At 41.4% G+C, this 20907-nt stretch overlaps 1 protein-coding gene across 1 annotated transcript; it reads left to right on the forward strand.

Annotated features, from left to right (window-relative positions):
* The first annotated feature begins 1122 nt into the window (after positions 1-1122).
* Positions 1123-20847, forward strand: tlcd4b (TLC domain containing 4b). The gene is made up of 7 exons (XM_005738085.1): positions 1123-1942; positions 6202-6354; positions 9661-9750; positions 15645-15703; positions 18935-19029; positions 19125-19198; positions 19305-20847. The coding sequence occupies exons 2-7, from the start codon at positions 6209-6211 to the stop codon at positions 19651-19653; spliced, it is 813 nt and encodes a 270-aa protein (XP_005738142.1). The 5' UTR covers positions 1123-1942; positions 6202-6208; the 3' UTR covers positions 19654-20847.
* Positions 20848-20907: the final 60 nt, after the last annotated feature.

Below are 20907 nucleotides of genomic sequence, written 5' to 3' on the forward strand. Positions count from 1 at the left end.
TATGTAAAACTTTTAAATAACATAGTGCTAAATCATAACAACCATAGTCAACAGCAACGAAGGCACAGATGAAGCGGGATCAACAAAGCAAGGCTGCATTCAACACCCTGCGACCCATCTGGAACTCCAAAGCCTTATCTCAGCGCAGCAAGATCTGCATCTTCAACAGCAATGTGAAAGCAGTCCTCCTGTATGGATCCGAGATCACTACCAGCAAGATACAGATTTTCATCAACAGGTGCTTGCGACACATCCTCAACATCAGATGGCCTGAGAAGATCTCAAACACAGACCTGTGGAAGAGAACCAGCCAGAACCCGGTCGGTCAAGACATCAAGAAAAAGAAAATGGGGCTGGATAGGCCACACACTTCGAAAACCACTCGACAACATCACAATGCAAGCACTGGACTGAAACCCACAAGGGAAAAGGAAAGTGGGGAGACCCAAACAGACGTGGAGAAGATCTGTCGAGAGCAAAGTGAAGGCCGCCGGAATGACATGGACCCAGATGAAGAGAACGGCCCAGAACAGAGTCCGTTGGCGTGGTGTTGTTGCGGACCTATGCTCCACCAGGAGTCTACAGGAAAATTGAAATCATAACAACAGTCACCTCAAGGTGTTTTTTGTTACAGAGAAAACCCCAGCAATCAGACAACCCCTTTATACAAGCACTTGGTGACAGCGGGAATGAAAAACTCCCTTTTAACAGGAAGAAACCTCCAACAGAACCAGGTTCAGGGAGGGTCAGCAATCTGCATAAAAAGCTTAAAAATCTGCCAAAGCAAACATACTGAGCTATTTGACTCCTTGTGAATATGGGAGGAGCTAAAAGTAGCTCTTATAGTTATTATTATATTTTATATTATATTATATTATGTTTTTATTTTATTCTTTAATGCTTAATTTCAATATTTGAATTTTATTTTTGCCTCAGTGTCTTGAATGGTACTTGTCAAATGCAAAGTTTAAGAACTTCTAATTATGTATGACAACACAAACACTGTGACACACTTCCTACAGTCATGTTGATGTTCCTATCTCAGTAAACACATGCACCAGACAAAATTGTTGAAAAAAGGAGAGATGTCCTGTATATTTTTTTTAAATATTACATTTATTGTATTGTTAGATCTGACAAAGGTTCATTTAATTTTTAGCTAAAGTGTAGTTTTCATTTTTATTTCAGTGCACTACGAGTCACGTTTACATAGTTTTCCTTCCATAGGCTTTAAAGTAAGGGGGCTTTTTCAACATTACATTTGACACATACATAAGGAGTGTTTGAGCTCATATTATTTAATACACCTGGGGTAACTTAAATCCTCATGATCCACTTATGATGGATAGGTTTGGTGCTCAACAGTTGAGCCCCTTGAGCATATCTCAGTCCACTCTGTGCGTGTGAGATATCTTCTTGCAAGTCGTTAGTCCATCGGCCAGCCGAGCAGCATGACTTGCAGACTGTACGTCTCCACTACCTGTGCTGCAGCGGATCATCATCAATCATAATATACCGTGGCTTTTGTTCCTGGTGGGTGTAACCCACACACTGTAGCGTAGACTCTTGTCTGGTGAAGGGGTGTGCGGCGGTGGGGGGCGTGTGCACGCGTGGGCGGGTACGTACCGACGTCACCACTGGGTCCTTGCTGTCAACGCCAAAATAAAAACGAGTAAAAAAAACAAAAAACTTTTCAAGTAGACTCATGACAGCGGGGAATCGGGGAAAGCCTCTCTTCTCCGGGCTGTAATGGTTGTTCTGCCACGTTGTGGTGTAGCAGCGGAGGTTGTTTTTCTTCTTCCCTGAGCTCGCACGGGGAAAGCCTGCGGGCTGCCTCCGATTAGCAGACTTGCTAGCTAACGTCAAGTTGGAAGAAAGTGGAGAAGACACGGGGCGAACCGGGAGCTCATCCGCCTACACAGACGCATGCGACGGATAGCAGGTACGAGAGCTCACCCATCTCCTTCCACCACATCAGACACAGCGCAGACTAAAAGCCTTGCCGTCTTTATTTTACTCAGTTTAGGCAGTTCTCCCCCGCACATACCTTAGGACTGCAACAGCTCCCGTGTCCCTCTCTCCTCCTGCCGTGGAGGCAGAAACAACAGGACACGTAGCAGTCCACACAGTTTGAGCTTTCTTCTGGAGCAACTTTGCTCTCCTGAAATCAGTCCGCTGCGCTTTGGCGGCTTGTTACAATCCGCTCAAAACCTCCTGTCTTTGTGTTGTTTAATACGCTGTGTTTCTCTCCCCCATTGTCAATGAGATTCCTATTTTTCGACACATTTTTTTTGCCATTCTCTTCAGCCGCCTGCAGTGCTTTTACGATGCATTTGCAACTACAACCCCCGCCAAACATAGTGGATTTATTTATGGGGGGTATTGCTGTTACATAGATCCATTTTTACTGTAAGCCGAACCCGCCAGTCGCCGATGAGGTGGTGCGGGCTGCACAATAGTCCAAATCAAAGAAGAGAGGGTTTGCTAAATCTGGGCATTTCTTCCAGCTTCAAACGGCAGTAGCCACCAGTCATGTATCAGTATTCGTGTCATGATCCTGCATGCTTGCTTGCTTGCTTGCTTGCGGGGTTTGGTGTGATGAAGCTGGCCGAAGACTGATCCTCCAACTCGGAGCGAGCCAGACCCATCCCTCTGCTGTAGCAATGCGGTAGACTGGGGGGGCCGGTTTAGATTTCCAAATCAAAAAGGAAGGGGGTGGGGGAAGAGTTGAAGCCCTATTATTTATATTTGGTCGATATGTCACAGGGTCACGGTTTGCTGACAGCAGCAGGATAGTCCAGCGGACCAAGGTCGGACGAGGATGGCAGAGCACTTCTCCCGTCCGACCTGTCAGCCGCAGTGAGGAGGCTCCGTGAGCTGCTCCTTCCCATGGGGCGCTATGAACCAGCCTGCCAGGTGAAGAATGCCAATGAATTATTCAGGCACATGCTGCATATGATCAGGGTTGCCCGGGAATGTGCGTAGCTGCTTCTGGGGACAATAAGAGCCCACCCCCCAAAAAAGAAAGAAGAATGGCCTGCCTCAGCTTCCCTGTTGAACATGCCAGATTTGAGAGAATGGGGCTTTGGAAAGCTGGAGTGGAGTTGCACTTCTTGCAGCGGCTTTGATTCTTGGTAAATGTGTTTATTTACTGCAGAGTGAAGTTTGTCCTACCGATGGGAGTTTGTGCAGAAGATTACTCCAGCGCTGTAATCATGGTCGACACTGAATTGATGCAGTGTTGCTCGTGGCACTTTGGCTTGAGGTGCTTTGGGTTTTTTCAGCAGGTTGTTCTTCCTTGGCTTTCACACAGCGGTGTATATGCACAGCACTGGACATTTTAATGTAGATGAAAAATGTTGGATACACACTTAGTAATATGGGTCAAACTGCTTAGGTTGCTTTGTAAACAGCATGATTTCACAAACTGTACAGCAACTGCTGTGTCTGCCAGTCAAAAGTAGCCCTTTTCTTGCGCAATACTATTTTTCTGGAATCACGTGGCTTGCATAACATTCGTTCATCCATTTATATATTTTTAATTGAGAATGGTAAAAAGACAGTAAATGCTTGCCATGTTTCCCACTGTGTTGCAGCCCCGCTTCTCTTGTTGAGGAGGCCAGTTGCTGTAGTTTGAAAAGTGAAAGGTTTCCGCTTCGTAGTTTGATATAGGATTTTAGCCACTCTATGGGCTTCCTTATTTTTATTTTATTGTTGCAGAATAATCTGAATGAATTGACTGCAGGCAGTTAAGCACCTGTAGGAGTGTGTGCGTATCCTTGCTGAAACAAGCAAGGCTTTCCCTGACACAGACTTAATAGCAGTGTATGATGCTACAAATAAATAAGTATTTCCACTAATCCACACTTAGTGGGTTTTAAACTTTGTGCTAATAACAAGCTGCACAGTTCCTCTCCTCTGTAGCCATGAGGATTCTGTGTCCAGAATTTCCTAATGAATTCAAGAGTTTCCACTTTGCTTCACTCGATCCTCAATGAGGCTTGGCCCAGAGGAGGCAGCAACGCTTCTGGATCTCGTTCGAGTTTTAACTTACGTGTGTGGATGTGGTGCTGAGCTGTGTCCACTGACACAGGTTTTCAGACTGTTTCTGAGCCCACATAGTGAGCCATTCAGTCCTGCATTACAGCCATTTAGTGCTGCTTTTCAGGCTTGTCCCTTGACTTCACAGGCTTATGTTAATCTTTTAGTAATATTGCGCAGTAAATGATCAAATCCTCCAGTTGGGGTTGGGCTGTGTCCACATGCACATGATATACACCTTTGGATTTACAAGACCAAATCTGTTTGCCTTGTCCAGGTGTATATGGAGAAACCGAGTTTCTTAAAATCCTTACATTGGAAGGATTTTTGTTTTAAAGATCAGTCACATAAAACACTGTTTATGTGTAAAGACATGGCAAAAATACATAGAAAGGGCTATGTTTACCAAAAGACTTACTTGTGTACATGTGGGCAGGGCCTTAAATCCTTGAACTGATTAACCACAAAGGCCTTCCCAGAGTAGTGACGCTTTTCCGGTCTTCTGAAAAACTCAGTCCATTTGGGATGCTCTTTTTAAGCTCAGCTATCTTACTAGTTAGACTAATTAGCAGTGAGATTTTTCACCAAGTCTTCTTTACATTTTTTTTGCTGGCAAATATCCCAATGTTCATGAAAGAACCGCTATCTCATATTTTTATTTTTTTAAGTACATTTGATCAGTTTTAACATTAGATATTACGTGTTTGTTGCAATTTTAAAGTCAAATATAACATTAAATAATTCCAAATATAAACAATGTTAACTCTAAGAATTTAAACTTCTCTACTTTTTACTCAGCGTCACAGTTTTTTGGGAAACGGGGTTTTATCAGGACAGAGTCCAGATCAGTGCTGACACAGGATGTGGTGATAACTGATAACAAGTCATTATGTGAATGCACTTCAGTACCCTCTGTTCCCTGTGAACTTTGGGTCTTTTTTGACCTCCTTTTTTAAAATTGTTTGTTTTAAACATGGACAATTTGGCTGTAATTGTGGTTGTGATCTGTTGAAGGGGGGAAGCTGAGAAATGCAAGTAATTTTTGCTTGCAGGAAACAAATAACAGGAACGGCAACACTCACAAGCTGATAAGTGTTGAGACTTGTAGTGCGAAGTCCTCTTAGAGAAGTGGAACTTCTTTAAATGCTATCTGTTTTTTCAACTTAGGGAAGTTCTCAGAAAAATGTCTGAACTTCTTGTTCTTGTTTAACGTAACAACCAATAGGACTACTGTCTGAGCTTGTATGAACTGATGAAAATCTATAACTACTCAAGGACTCATTAAAAAAAAGTCTCTGATTCAGTGGTTTTAGTGAGCGTGGCACCGTTCCCTCGCTGATTACCTGCGGTTTGAAAAGACTGGTTTCTGGTGCGATGACGTGAGTCAAAGTAAATAAATCTCATAAGCTACTCAAATATAGACTGTTCACAGTGTATGTTTACAATCGGTAGTTTGCTTAGCATTCCCTGGAACGGTTTCCTTTTAGTTCAAATTTGCCTTATCATTTTAAGATAAAGTGTCAGCAACATGGAAGCGAGGCAGAATGGCAAAGATTGAGTTAAAAAAAAAAGGGTTTAAGCCTAAACAAAGCTGTAACAACAAGCATTGTTTTAAGTAAAATACCGCCTGAAATTCTTTATGCAATCCCATGAGCTGAACTTGTTGCTTCATCTTGAAAATCCTCTTTCGCTCAGGCTTTGTTTTCTTCTCAGGGATTTTTTTGGTGTGTCCTAAACAACTCTCTGTAATCCCCTTGCAAAATGTGCATAATAACACAGAGCCTTTTTTCAGTTCTAAATGCTTAGCATCACGTATTCACACCCAGTAACTTCTTTTCTGTTTCTGCCACTCTGTTATCCTTAAAAGCTTTTTACCCCACCTTTTCCCACCGTGCCCTTCTTGGCTAAAGCGCTCATGTCACTTGCATTAGACGGCTCATGTCTTCAGCTTATATTTCTTCCGTCTGTCTCTTTCCCTTTCCTCCTCTTCTTTGTGCGCCGGCTGAACCACAGTTTCCCTCCGCTCTCAATGCCACCTCAGTTTCTCTTCTGGCACTGCCCAGAATGACTGACAGACATCGATTGAACCTGTCCATGTGTATCACTCTCTGTGCATCCCCACCCCCTCCTCCCCCCTCCTCTGCTCCCCATTGTGTTTAGGTGAGTGATGGAGACGAGAGAGTTGACCGTGGTAGCTGGTAGCTTTGTGGGTTTCCAGCTTCTCTTCTCAGTGGCCAGCCCGCCGCTCTCCTCCGTCATTACCCCAGGTTATGGACGGCTGCCTCCCACCAAGCTCACTGAATGGAACTCCAGGTACGTCACAGGAAAACGCTGCTCGTCAACAGGCCTTTTCTGTCCACCTGAGCTACCTTGTTTTTTTACAGCAGCGCTGTGCTGTAGTGCCATTGCTGGTAGTAATGCCGGCACATTTTAAGAGGAAAGGGAACCGATTATGTTGCATTACCAGCAGAATTGGATGTAATGCCTGTGGGAAGAAAATTATGGTGGACAATCATTGGTGAATTTTTTGCAGTGAAGACAGTAATTTCATCATTTGGGACTGTAATTTTCAGTGAATGTGAGTTAATTATTTATTTATTTTTTTTGGTAGAAATGCATGGAATTGATTCTGGACTGAGCATCAGTACTTGGTTGGTGGAAAATGGGGTATAGCCGGGGATTTCTTTCATGTATTCCCCCCTTTTAGGAGGTGATAAAACATTAAGAATTATCGATTAGGATAATAAATGTTGAAATATACTGTACAACAGTACCTCCTCTCCCATTTCTTAATATTTTGAAGAAGCCAGATCTCCTAATTTTTAAAAGTAGTCTTGAGAAATACCTCTCCAGGCTTTCTGAAGGTCTCACAAATGTTTTTTAGGACATTTGTTGCTTTTTCACCATTTTCAGAGGAATGGTTTTTGGGGGGTTTTTGAGCTGCTTAACACTGACCTGTGAATCATTCAAGCATCAAAAAAGGTCATGTTGTTCCATGGCGAATCGACCCGAGTAGGTACTAATGGAAAAGGGGCTTAAGAGTCCACAGCTATCTGTAAAACACGGTGGAGGCGCTGTCATGGTTGTGGCTGCAATCAGCCAGTGAAAACTGATTTATAACTGAAGAAACACAGTATCAGATTTTGATCCACCATGCAGTATCATCTGAAAAGCTTCTGATTGGGAACAGCTTCATTTTTCAACATGAAAATGATCCCAAACACAGTGCCAATACAGAAAATGCATATCGGGCCCGAAAAAACACACATCAGTCAGGCATGGATTGGCCCCCCAGAACCCGGATTTTAACATTATTGAAGCATGGTGGGATCAACTTGAAAGAAAGCTGAAGAAAAGGCAGCCAACATCCAAAGAAGAGCTTTGAATGTCTTTTAAGAAGCCTGGAGAACCATTCCTCAAGACTATTTAAAGAAATTACATGACTGCTTTCCAAGGACTTCAGGCTGTGCTGAAAAATAAAGGTGGTCAAACCAAATATTGACTTTTAAGCTTGTTAGTCTTTTTCTACCATGTTTTTAGCTTGTATATTGTATTTCCATGCATGTTTGTGCATATTTCAATAAATTGTAACACACACTCCCCTTATTCATAGCAAAATATAAAGTAATGATATTATTTTTATTTTTTTGTCATAAAATTGTACAAGTGAGATGCACTTCCTCAAAAAAAAAAAATCTGTAGCTGCAAAATGTTATAAAGCCTTGACCGAGCTAACCTCTGTGCGGTTCTGTTGAGATGAACCTCGATGTGCCTCAGGCCAGCTCATTGTTCTGCACAACTACAGCTGTGATGTGAACGGCTGGTGGAGCACAGAGTGGTTTAAAGTTTCAAACTTAAACCTCAGGGGTGAGGTTCAGGGGGCAATGTTTTGTAGTTGCGTAACATCTTTCACTGTTTTTATTTTCTTCCTCCATCTGTTTTCTGTAATGTACTGCTCAGAGATTACACTTTCTTCATGCAGCTGTGGTTTACATTAGCCTGCTTCTACCTAATTGAAAGAATGGAGTGCACTGACCAAGGAATCCAAGACAAGTCAAAGGCAAAGCGCTGATGGCCCACTCTAGAGTGGTCTGCTGTTGTGTAACAGCCAGCTCTCAGTGTGTCAGTGTGCTGTTTATGTAACCACAACTTAAGTGCAGGGAGAGAAGGGAGGAAGCACTTCTAAGGAAAAGCAGTATGGTTGTGAGCAAAAAAGTGTGTCCTGTACTTTTATTTCATGTCTTTTCTGTTTTTCCTCATCCTCTTATTTATTATTGCACGTCCTCAAATAGAGTAACTGCATCCAGAACTTTCTGTAACAGAAAATAACTCAGTGGCTAGTCATACTTTTAAGACTGGGCTTGTACAGCAGCCTGCCATCGAGCCAGTTTTGGCCAAGGCTCAGGCTGGCAGCTGCAGTCTGTGGATAGAGGCTGCATGGTGACACTGGAGGAATTGTGATTGTGGTAGAGAAGAGATAAGACCCACTGGACCTCTGGAGTATCTCTTCAGTGGCCCACATAACTACTCCAAAGGTCAAAGAAAGTAACTTACTTGAACACAGTGCATAAAATAAATGCAGCTATCATAGACTAAACATAAAACTTGGGCATAGTCATCATGAACTCACCCAGTAGGTTCTAGTCTCTGCATTTTGAAGCCAAGTGTTAAATTTGGGAAACTAAAATGCTGTTTTGTTTTTTGTTTTGTTTTTCAAAAATGATCATATTGGGACCAGATATTGGAAATCCAAGAGTCCGTAAACTATATGCAATGCTACCCACAGATATCTCCTGATTGGTCCTAAGTAACAGACCAATGAAAAAGCAGATTTTACTTTTATTTGTTTTTTTGAGCTGTATGCACAGCAGACGATAATCCAACAATGTCAGTGTTAAATATATATATATATATTACGTGTTATATATAATATAAGCACCTTGAGGCAACTGTTGTGTAATGTAATAAAACTGAATTGAATTAGGTGACTCTGCTCAACTGGCTGCCAGCTGGTTGTATTCCTATAAAACAGGAAGGTTGCCGAGTGCAAATGTAATGGTGAAATATGAATTTCTGTCTATGTAGACAGAAACAGATACGTGAATTTGATGATTAGCTGTATTATCAGAAACAGATTGCATGTAATTGCCAACTTGACCCCATTCACTATCAGACTGATGGCTGATTTTAGTGATAGTGTTGATATGTTTGATAATCTCATCTTTCAGCAAAAAATAACTGAAGTGAGAGAACTTTATCTTATTAATGTAACAGATACTGACAAAGTTAAACTTTGAGAACATAATTTGCAGTTTAAAAAAAGGGGATAAATCACAGTATAAGTTATTGTAATTCTCAACGGAGTTCAAAATGTCATGTGTTTATACCATATCATGGAGTGTCTGGTGATTGCCACCTGTAATCGGGATTGACTCACTTTTGGAGCTAGCTCCACTTTTTTAGCTCTTTCAGCCCATAGCTTGGTAAACCTGTACACTATGCATGTATGAACAGATGTGTAAAAAAGACTGATGATTGTTCCTGACTGTAAACCTATTAATCTGTTGTCACGTTCACTAATTTGCTCTTGTAATATGTGTGCGTGTGTGTGTCTCCCAGGTTAGTGTCCACAGTGCACGCGTTGATTGTGGGCTTGTTCTGTTTGTACATCCTGTGGTACGATGACGCAGTCAACGCCAACCCTGTCTGGTAAGAGGAACAGAAAGGAGACACTCATGCATAAAAAAACAAAAAAACCCAAAAACATCCATGAATATCATGTCACATGCACGAAGTAAGACAAGATTTGGAGCATGCAGCCATATGCTGTCCACATACTGTGCAACCATATAAACAAAAAATACTGAAGTACTGTTAAAGCCGTGGGTGCTTTTGGGAGAAACCTGTGTTCCCACATCTGCCTTTTCAGACTGGCAGCCGGAACTTTCTCACACGGGGAAGGGTGGAAACTGATGAAGGGATGAAGAGGGAGGTGGGGGGGGGGGGGGGGGGGGTGAAAAATCGTCGGGATTGGTAGTTAACACCTTTTGGCGTGACAGAGATGGCATTGCCTTCATGAGAACGAAAGAGGGAAGGCGAGAGGATGGATCTAACGTGTCAGTGGAGTCTCCAGAGAGTTGTTGATTTGGAGGATTTAGACTTTGATTTTTGTCTTCGCTGTCTTCTCTGCCTTCACTCTCCCCACCAGTGCTGACTCTGTTATTTGGATCAGTGAGTCCTGAAAAAGAGAAATGGCAATCTCTCGCTCACTCTCCCGCTCTCTCTCCCCCCATTTCTTTCTCCTTTCTAATATCTCAATCAGTCTTTTGAACACATCTCTCCTCAGCTTTTGCTCTCTCATTTCTCTCACTTACAACACCACTTCCTTCCCCTCTCTCCTCTTTTTCCTTACCTTCTGTTTCACTTCCTCTCTGTCTGTCCAGCAGACTAGAAATCCCACCAACAAGATGCCTTTTTATAGCAAACAGCAGCAGCTAACCCCCCCCCCAAGAAAAAACTGAAAAAACAACAAAACAAAACCCACTCTCCCTTTCCCTCGCACCACCAGCCCTCACGATCCTCCCCCTGCCTTGGGTTGCCGATTACACATGTCTAGCTGTCATATCAATGCAATGCTCTTTTATTCTGTTTCTCTGGCTAGCATCGCTGATGGAGCAAAGAAAAAGGGGAGAAAACAGCGGTGGGTAGGGGCACGGGCAGGAGGGATGAGCTCTCCCTCCCTCCTCCTGCTGCTAGTCTTCATCTGCTCAGTGTTCAAGTGCTTAATACCTTACCAGCATTTTTGGGGGGTTGCAGGCAGGATTTTTCTTCTATCACTTCTCTGAGACACCCCCCCTTGAGCAAAAGGTGACAGTCATTTCTCTGCTGAAATGGTTTCTTTGTTCCAACTTTATTTCTTCACTGCTATTGTTGAATTTCTTAAGCTTATTCCCGTCACCCACCGGCACCTAGCCGATTCCCAGAAGTATCCTAATGCCTTTTTAAAGCTCATCTCATTTCAACACCGGAGTGGAGCAAGCCTTAATTCTCCAGTCAATCTGATTGCGCTACAGCATCATTAAGGCCTGTCACACAGCAGCATTGTTCTCTCGGCGCTGTGCTAAATGGTGGCGCAGCGGTCAGAGCCAAACTGTTAGAAGCCTGCTTTGTTTGCAGCTGCTGCTCAGGCTCTTTCAGGTTGTCACTCCGACTGTCAGCACAGCTTCGGCTGTTATCATAATCCTTTCGGTTAACAAGCGCCGTGTCTGCCGGCCTCGCCCCTGCTGCATTTCTTGATTGGCTTATCTGGACTTGAACTTAACATGTGCATGACAGTCTGAGGAGAATGGAGGACCGCATTTCAGTTTGTTTAAAATTTAGGACAACCTGAGATATATTTTTGACACTAAAGGAAAATAAGCAACAAAAAAAACAAGATAAGGTGAAAGTGCATTTTGTCAAATCTCATTTAATAAATAAAAAATGATATCTAGTCCTATAAGTCTTCAGATTAGGAGAGTATAAAGTCAGACAGACAGATTGTCTCATTGTTTGTTTAACAAAACTAAGCTAAAATGCAGATGCAGTGTGTAAGAAAATAAGTACTCCCTATGAGTCACCAACTTGTAGAACCACCCTTAGCACCAATAACTTAAAGCATTAGGATTGTATCAGTCTCTCACATTGTGGTTGAAGGGTGTGCTTTCTTTTTACCATGACTCTTTGTTCTCGTGTTGCTTTTCCAGGATGTTTAGTTCAGCAAGTCTTTCTGGTGAGATTTAGAAAACTCAGGCACTAATAGTTATCGGCTTGATAAATCAAACCAGTTTATTCACAGCGCTGTAAAAGAGGTGGTGTTGGCAGCATATGGGCAGGTCTACTGGCAGGCAGCAGACTGGCATATTGTACAAACAACAACCAAGCTATAATATTAGAAAACTGCAAAGAGGTTAATCACATAATACATGCTCCGCAGCAACACAGTTTTTGCAGCCAAAGTATCAGAGTGTGAGTGTGTATCTTCTGCTATAAAAAACTGCTATATTCATTCATTCTTTCATACATACAGTTTAAAGCACTTTAGGCCATCGGGAAGTCTGGAAAGGCATTAGTGGCTGTAAATGCAATCTTATTTGTATCACTGCTCCATTATTAAGATACAGGATTAGAAAAGGGTGTTCCATTAAACTAATGTTTTGCTTCAATGTATTCTCATGGTATTCAAATAGGTTTTAGCCTTCTTTCAGCTGCTGTCCCAATGTTGTTTACACAAGTAAACACCCTTAAATAAATAAAACAAAAAAACAAACAGAATTTAGACTGTTAAACAGGCTGACTTGCTTATTTTAGAAGCAGCAAAGAAAGGTCCCTGTATTGAGAAGACAGAGGCTTTAGGTGCTGGCTAATAACTCAAATCCCTCATGTGACCTTGCAGGAATGATTATGTCATTTAACGGTGAACTGATTGGTCAGTAGGTAATTGTTATGTGCATGTTGATGTCTTATCTCATGCACAACCTTTTTGGGAACAGGTTAGGTTTGCCACAGAAGTTACCACAGCGATTTAAGCAGATAAGATGAGAACTGCATTTGTAACACTGAAAATCCAGAGGTAAACCTCAATTCACCTTACCTAGCAAGGCCCCAAAACCTAATTTATAACACCAGTGTCTTTCCTGAGGAGAGTCAGCATGTCATCATCAGCATCCGGCCCCATTTGTTTGCAAGTTTTATTCAAAGAAATGCAACCCTGCAGCTAAAGGATGCTGTTGCTGTTAAGAATCAATAGAGGTGATGAAAAGAGAGGTCCATCAACTGTTTTTGTCATCCACCTGTGTCCCAGCATTCCTTTCTTTTCTATGGTTTTGGTAAATTTGTGCATTTTTCTTTCTCCAAACTTTATTCAAATGTGTTTTATTGTTGCAGTTAAAATGCTTTATTCCTTAGATTTCCCTTAAGGGTCTGCATGCACAACACTAAATGTAAATATCTGAATGAAGAGTCAAACTATCGATAGAGCAAGCAAGTAGAAAGCTAATCAGATTCATATAAGATGTCAGTGTTACCAACATTATCATTCATTCATTATAAGAGACCTGGAGTTGAGTTTGTTTGCCTCCTGGTTGTCACAGGTTGAATAAAAGTCCTTGAGAATCATCAACCAATGAATTATATTTCTTTCTTTTGATCTTACTGGAATTAATATTTAAATCAAAAATTGACATTGAATGGGACTTCCAGTATCCATCTCATCAGGTGGAAATGAAAAGCGCTTTCATACATCATAGTTTCACCAATGTGCTGCTATCCGTTTCCCCATTCTTGAACGTCAAAACTTTTAAAACCTGCTTCCCTGAATCTAAACCGTAACCTGTTGAAACACAGCCAGCTAGTTCGTGATTTATCTGTAGATCTAAGTTGTTGATAACTCTGGAATGACTTAATGAAGTGTTGCAGACTAAGACTAACAAAAAGTCTAAGATCCACTGAAAGTCAGACCCTTCTATTCCCATGCTGTCATTTGTCACCACAGCTCCAGATCAGCTGCTGGTGAACATAACTCATAGCCCAAGCACCACCACACTTCCCCCACTTAAGTCTGTGTGATTTTTGGCCATCTGAGACGAAAGTTGTCAGAGTTAAAAAGCAGAACAGTCAATGATTTAGAAGAGCGGCAGTCAAGGGTATGCAGCTGTCACAGAGATAAATGATACAGAGTACAGTACAGACGCTACAGGTAATTCTATACTTTGATGTGCCAGTGAGGATGTTCTGCTGAGCAAAGACAAACTCTGAGAGAGTTAGGTTTTTTCTCAAAGTTGCGTTCAGTAAGAATATAGAGAGTTTATTTAAGTTTCCTTTGCGCTTTTCTTTGAACCACATATAAGCTCAAGGTTCATTCTGATTACTACGTATCTGTAGCCCCATGGAAAAAGCCTAGCAAACTGCTAAGTGCATCTGGTGCTCGTAAATGACTTCTACTTGCCACTTAACAGCATATCATTTGGCTTTGAGTGTCTTTTGTATAATGCCTGTTGAGTTGGCGCTATTGTAGTACTTCCTGTTTAACATTCTACGTATCTTTCTAGGCCAAATTCCAGTCAGTTAACCATTCATGAAGAGACAACGTGAATATACTGTAGATCTGATTAATCAAAGTTGAGTCACACGGATGAGATTACCAAGAAGTATGTGGATTTTCAGGCTCCCTGACAATGACATTATCAGGCACGTTGCATTTCTGTCAGAGTGTGATGAACACTTTCCAACAAAACAGGCCGAGGCCATGTTTGTTACATTCATACACGTATACTCATGGAAACAATAATGTTGGGAAAATGTTAGATTAGTAAAACGACAATGGGGTGGGGTTTTTTTGTCTTTTCAAATAAATACAAATGTTTGAGCAGTTAAGTCTTAAACTCAAACAAATACTCTTCTTTGACCTGACTGTTCATTTTGGACTGACATCAATGTGTCTGTGTGTTTCTATCACATACATTTCATTAGATATTAAAATGGTATGGTAAAAATAAAATCTTACATGTAACTTGGTTATATCTCCAGATGTTCAATGCACTTAGTTAAAGTACTTATTTTAAAGTGAGGCAGTCGAAGCTTGGAGATAAAGAATACATTTTGAAAGCAGTGAGCCCAGGGTCATGTTGTTGGTGTGGGTACAGTGTATAGTAGAGCATGTGCTCTGTGCTGCGAGCTCCTGTTACACAAGCAGTCAGCCAGTCATTTGCTATGCGATACTTGTGGCTGATACAAGGATCGGATCTCTATTGAAGCAGACATACCTCCATTGTTATTTTAAACCGATGTTATTTGCAAGGACACTTTAATGGTAAGAGCAGCAGGTCACAGGTTTATGGCCCGAACTACTGATTGCTGATTAAACAGAAACGCTGTCAAACGGGAGGAGAGGAACACGGAGTGCCAGCATTGTGGATATCTTTTCTGCAGAGCTATCTGTCATGTTATGGATTCACCACAAGCATTGCTCTTGTCAAGACAGTCGCCTTTATACCGCACACAACAGTATCACAGCAAATTCATCAAGGTTAGACAGTCGAACTTAAATGACCTTTCAGTTTTAATCTGCTAAGAAATGCAAGAAGTGCAGTATTGCAGACTGTCGATCAGGGAAGCAAGACAACGTAACATATTTAACTCATAAACTGAAGCTTCTTCTTCCTGTTTTTTTTTTTTTCTTACTTTCTTTTTTTAAAATCAGGATCAGAAATTTTATTAATCCCTAAGGAAATTATGTGGTTACTGTTTCTCCAAGACACTGTAACAGACTGAGCTACATTTTAATAATACAATATATTACAAAGTTACAAAATATTAAAATGTCTCTAATATACAAGTAGTTTAATTATAAGTTATTTTGACTATACAGGATGTGCAAAACGGTGCAACTATCGCACTGTGTGCTGTGCATTAGGTGGAGGAGTTGTACAGGCAGATATCCACAGCCAGCAATGATTTCGTGTGTTGTTCAGTGGTGCATTTGGGTAATCTCAGTAATCTCAGTCTCTCACTGATTGAGCATTATGGCTTTGTGCCTTTACACTGTATCCTTTGCTTTTCCACAGGGGTGACCCCAGTCTCGTCAAACTAAATGTAGCCATAACCTGTGGTTACCTCCTATATGGTGAGGTTTAATTTTTTCTTCTGTCTTTGTTTCGTTTTTTTGCATATGTGGCTGCCATTACCCTTCGTGTGTGTGCAAGTAGAGCTTTGTATTGTAATCAAGTTACTGTAGAGTCGGATAGTTTTAATTAAATGTATATTACATGCTATGAAGGATACCTGTGATACGTGAATGCATAGGAGCATCGAAAAAGGACAAAATATTTGACATGTCCGACTTGGAAGAAAGTCATTATTTTGTCTTATCATGTGTCCTTGAATTGGAATTTAAAACACTTCTAATGTTTCCTTCAAAATTCAAACCAAAGGGAGACACACCTACACTTTCTTTTAATAAAAAACAAAAACCCTGTACATTAAGTGAAAGAATAGTCAGGAGTCCTTCATTCCCTGGTTGGTGCACTCCAGGTCATTTGTGAACTTGCAACATCAGTTTTGTTCTCCTCTGCAGCCTTGGAGAGCTCAGCATTGACATTTTGCAGGTTCTTTACTTTACAATATAAAGTGCCTCGAGGCGATTGTTGTGATTTAGCGCTATATAAATAAAAATTCTAACTTGCATAGAATCTGCAGAACAGGACAAAAACTATTATGAAGTTAATAATAATAATAATGGTAACTTTATTTTTATAGCCCTTTTTAAATGCTTCAGTTTAAATAAAATAACACAAAAGATAAGCGCATGTCTAAAACATACAAGCGCATACTTCCATACATTCAAAGAACAAAGAACATGGGCTGAAGAAGAAGAAAAACTTTTCCTAAAGAAGGTTTAGGAGTTTTTGCCTCTGGTTTTAAAATAGATGTGGAAGTGTGAAACAGTTAGGAGACATTGATCAGTGATTGCAGGCTGAGTGCTCGATTAAGGTCTTAGCAGGTCTGCTAGAAAGGCAGAACCCGGCCATGTAGGGCTTTATATGTCATTAATAAAAAATGAAGAATGAATTTGAGAATATGAGATTACAAATTCAAATATTGGTAAAATACAGTTCTTAACAGGTGACTTGATATTGCTGGATAGCTGGACAATGTAATGACTGATCTTAGAGAAGCTGTAAGAGCCAAACACAAGAACCTCAGTTTTGCCAGTATTGAGATGGCAGAAATTTAAAGACATCCAACAAATAACAGCAGTGAAGCATTCCCCGAGATAGGAGAGGCTCTTCAGGTTGTTTGACTTAACAGAAAAATGTATCATCAGCATAACAGCGGTCGGAAATCCCTGTTAGAAGCTATTTAATAGATAACCCAGGGGTAACATATATACAGAAAACAGAACTGGACCCAGGATTGAGCTCTGTGGAACCCCTCATATGAGGGGCTCTGATAAGGACATACAGTTAATATGAATTCTGGAGTATCTGTCAGATAAGTATGATGAGACCATTTAGGAGCTAGGCCTGAGATACCAAACCAGTTCTGTAATAAGAATGGGATTATCAGTGGTGTCAAAGGCTACTATTACATACAATTCCACATTTTAGGAAACATAACGAAGATCTGTCGTGGAAAAAACTTAGATAACAGAACTCCATGACACAACTGAGCAGGTTGATAGCAACTAGCAAGGGTTTAATTGTGACCTGATATAATTGATCTTAACAGACAACAGAAGAGGAAAAAAAATGTTTTTCATATTCAGCCGAGGGCTGGGCAGGAAAACCAGACTGAGCAGGATCAAGGAGTCTGTTCGTGGTGTTAAACAAGAACCTTGGACTGTTTTTCATGCTAATTAAGCCAAAGAAGTAGACTGGTTAGTAACTGGTTCCGTCATGAAAAGGCAGTGATTTGTATTTTTCTATCTCAGCTTTATTACAAATATAATTGACACTTGGTAAGAGAGTTAAAAATGTAGCCACTGTGTTCTCATTAAAGATCCTAGGCTTTATGATTCTCCTCTTTGAAAACGATACTGGCTGCAAAACTGTGGCAAAAATATTACACTTATGGTGAAACAGTAAATATGACATACAGAGAGAGTCTAAAGATGAGCCAAGAGTAAAACAACCAACCAGGATGTGCCCACCATTGTGTGCGACCATTAACATGTTACACTAAATGAAATGCCTTGTGTAAAATTCAGTTAGAGGAATCAATGCGCAAGTTAAAGTCGCATACCAAAATGAGCTTGTCAAATTTAACAATAGATGAAGGTCGATTGGGGAACTCATTTAGGGAAGTTGGTAGCAGATTTAGGAGGTCAGTAGATAATAATATAGCAAACTAGATTTTCACAGTCAATTTTGAACAATAGTAATTTGAATGAATGAAAAGAAGTGGGAGGAAATGGAACACAATTCAAATTACCCTTGTAAACCACAGCGATTACCCCACCACAGCCTGAGCGCCTCAGGGCATTCAAGAATTTGTAGTTTAGTCAGCAAAATTCCACAAGGGGGCAGTAGTCCTCTAGTTTGAGCCAAGTCTCAGTGGTACAGAAGATGGTAATAAACCATTAATAATAAATGATTCATTAGTAAAAGTTCAGTCGTTTCAAAAGAGCAATAACTGCTGACTTGGGAGGCTGGGCTTTGTCAGGCACGGTAATTAGACTGTTAGGCCTGGTTGCAGAAATTTGTGATGACTAATAAATGGTTTCCATCTGCGCCTTTATAATTACAGGGATTGATAAAACTGTGGCATCAGTCGAATATGAGATTGGGTAATTAGCAGGGGAATCTGTGGAATCTGCAGCCAAATAATGGCCACATGAGTGGGTTGGTCATCGTGATGCTAGGGAAATGTCCAGAGCAAGCTCATTATCAGCGACTGAACTTTTGAAAATACTAGGAAAGGAAATTGTCCACTAGTATACCAATTTGATTGTTCTCTCAAAAGAATGAGAAATAAAAACATATTTCATGGACTTTTTGCTTAAGTCCATGAAAGTGCTGCACGAGTGCTGTTGAAAATGGAGGACCATAGATGTCTCCTTCAGTTTCTTCTGCAAATTTGTGTTCTTTGTTCTTTTGTTCTTGCTCTCCTTATCTTCAGTTGCTGTCTTATGACTTGATTCTAGTTTTGAATGTATTGTCAGCTCTCCAAGTTTTGTAACAAGTTTTAATTCATCTGTTGATGAATTGATTATGTCAAAGTCATTTTTAGAGTCAAAGTCCTGAGTATTCTGTGTTCGTGTTAGACTCAGTTCAGCCTGGGCTCTGTTCTTTTCTTCTAAAGTCAGCTGTGTAATGTTTTGCTAGCTTAATGACCAATGTCTCCACCTGCTCTCCAGACCTGGTGCTGCTAGCATGTAATTGGAGCACTATGGGGGACAGCTTTTTCGTTTGCCACCACTTGGCGGCGCTCTATGCTTACGGATATGTTTTGGTGAGTGGCTCATTTTTCTGAAACCCGATTCTTGTTGTTTTTGTGTCCTTCTGCTTCCTAAATTCCTCATCATCTGTGTTGTTTGCTCTTCGCAGACCCGTGGTGTCCTTCCCTACTTTGCCAATTTCCGTCTCATTTCTGAGCTATCCACACCATTTGTGAACCAAAGGTGAGTCATCCTCACTTGTGAATATGTACTTGTCAGGATCCCCTTCACACCATATGGCAGACATATCTTGTTCCCTGACATTTCCTAATGGCTCTTTCTCCTCCAGGTGGTTCTTCGAGTCATTAAAGTACCCACGCTCACACCGGTTGGTGGTATTAAATGGGGTTGCTATGGCTGTGGTGTTCTTCCTGGTGCGCATTGCAGTCATGCCATCCTACTGGGCCAGTGTATTCGCCACTTTTGGCACTCCGGAGTTTGAGCGGCTGGGCTTGGGTGCCCAGGTGGCATGGATCACCTCCTGCATTGCCCTGGATGTCTTGAACATTATTTGGATGTACAAAATCACTCGGGGCTGCTACAAGGTCCTGACTGGGAGAGGAGGGCGAAAGGTCAAGGTAGAAGCAGAGGCGTCATCTTCCTTAGATAAGAAGCACACAAACAACCATACAGACTGAGGAGGTGTAGAGCACAGCATTTGTAGACACAGACAATAAGCATGGAGGGAGGCTGGACAACCAGGAACCTTGCTCTTTTAATAAAGCCTCAGCTTCCCTCTCACCCTCAATCTCAGCCCCTGATCTTCTTGAAGTCAGCTAGTGGCCTGGGCTAAGAGTCCTCAGGTTCTCACCCTGGCACAGGACAAGCACCAGCGTTTGCAACCTTTTTCACTGACAGATTAGTATCCTGCTGGGTGATAGCTTTCAGACAACAAGGTAGAGCTCAAAAGAACACTTTTAACTCTGTCTGTTACTCCTGTCACTACCACCAATCCTCTGTCATCTCCCCCACAGCCTGCTCTCACACTCAACTTCAGCCAAAGCCCAATCCTCTGAAGTGCCTGTGGGAGGGGGCGTGAGGGGAAGGGGAAAAAACAGGAAAGCAATAACAGTAGAGGAGTATATCGCCCATTACATTACTGCTTAGCCCCCTTCAAAAACAACAAAAAAAAACAATCGCACTCACTTTTGCTCCTGAACAACTCGAGGCTTCTTCATCATTCTCCGTCCACACTCGTGGCCTGCAGAGTGACTAATTCATCCGTCAGACCCGTACAGTGTTTGTGAATCTATAGGGCTCTTGTCTTAAACTCATCAAACCTCACAAAAAAAGAGACAGGAAAAAAAACACCATGAATGCCTCTTCTACAGTATCACCTGCTGTGGCCTCCTCGTAACAAGTGGCACCTACCTGTATCACCAGCCATGCCCCTCCAGCCTCGTTATCATTTGGAGTTTCTATGTAAAACACAGAATATGCATGCAGGAGAGACAGAGACTCACTCTCTTACACCTTTCGCTCCTAACAGGACAGTTTTGCCTTTTCAGTATTCTTCATGATGGCTCTTTTTTTTTTTTAATTTAACACTTGTCATTAGCAATCAAAGGAATATCATTTTCATTGCAACCCTCTGCCTCACTGGGTAGGGCTCCACAATTGAGCTCCAGCATTTTCGTTCTACCTCTCCCCCTGCCTTACAAAAGAGTCTGTCGATCCCGTCCTCATGAATTAATCAGCTGTTTATTTTTTTCCCTGTTAAAAAAGGAAAAAAATGTTTTTATCTTTCAAGACTTCATCTGTGTCAACATTACTGGCTCAGAGCGACTTCTCCCTCTGTCTTCAGAGCTTATCCCAGCCAGTGCAGTGCAGCAGAGCAGCTTTGCTAAGCTGCTTCTAATTGTGTTGTTTATTGTTTGTTTGTTTGTTTGTTT

The sequence above is a fragment of the Pundamilia nyererei genome, unplaced genomic scaffold (assembly GCF_000239375.1).
Source record: "Pundamilia nyererei isolate P.nyererei 1_Seehausen unplaced genomic scaffold, PunNye1.0 scaffold00081, whole genome shotgun sequence".
Lineage (NCBI taxonomy): Eukaryota > Metazoa > Chordata > Actinopteri > Cichliformes > Cichlidae > Pundamilia > Pundamilia nyererei.

Excerpts from the sequence above, each read along its gene's own strand:
- tlcd4b (XM_005738085.1), top strand. The coding sequence starts at position 6,209 with ATGGAGACGAGAGAGTTGACCGTGGTAGCTGGTAGCTTTGTGGGTTTC. Across the intron at positions 19,030-19,124 it reads ATGCTTACGGATATGTTTTG|ACCCGTGGTGTCCTTCCCTA; the intron begins GTGAGTGGCTCA and ends TGCTCTTCGCAG. Across the intron at positions 19,199-19,304 it reads ACACCATTTGTGAACCAAAG|GTGGTTCTTCGAGTCATTAA; the intron begins GTGAGTCATCCT and ends TTTCTCCTCCAG.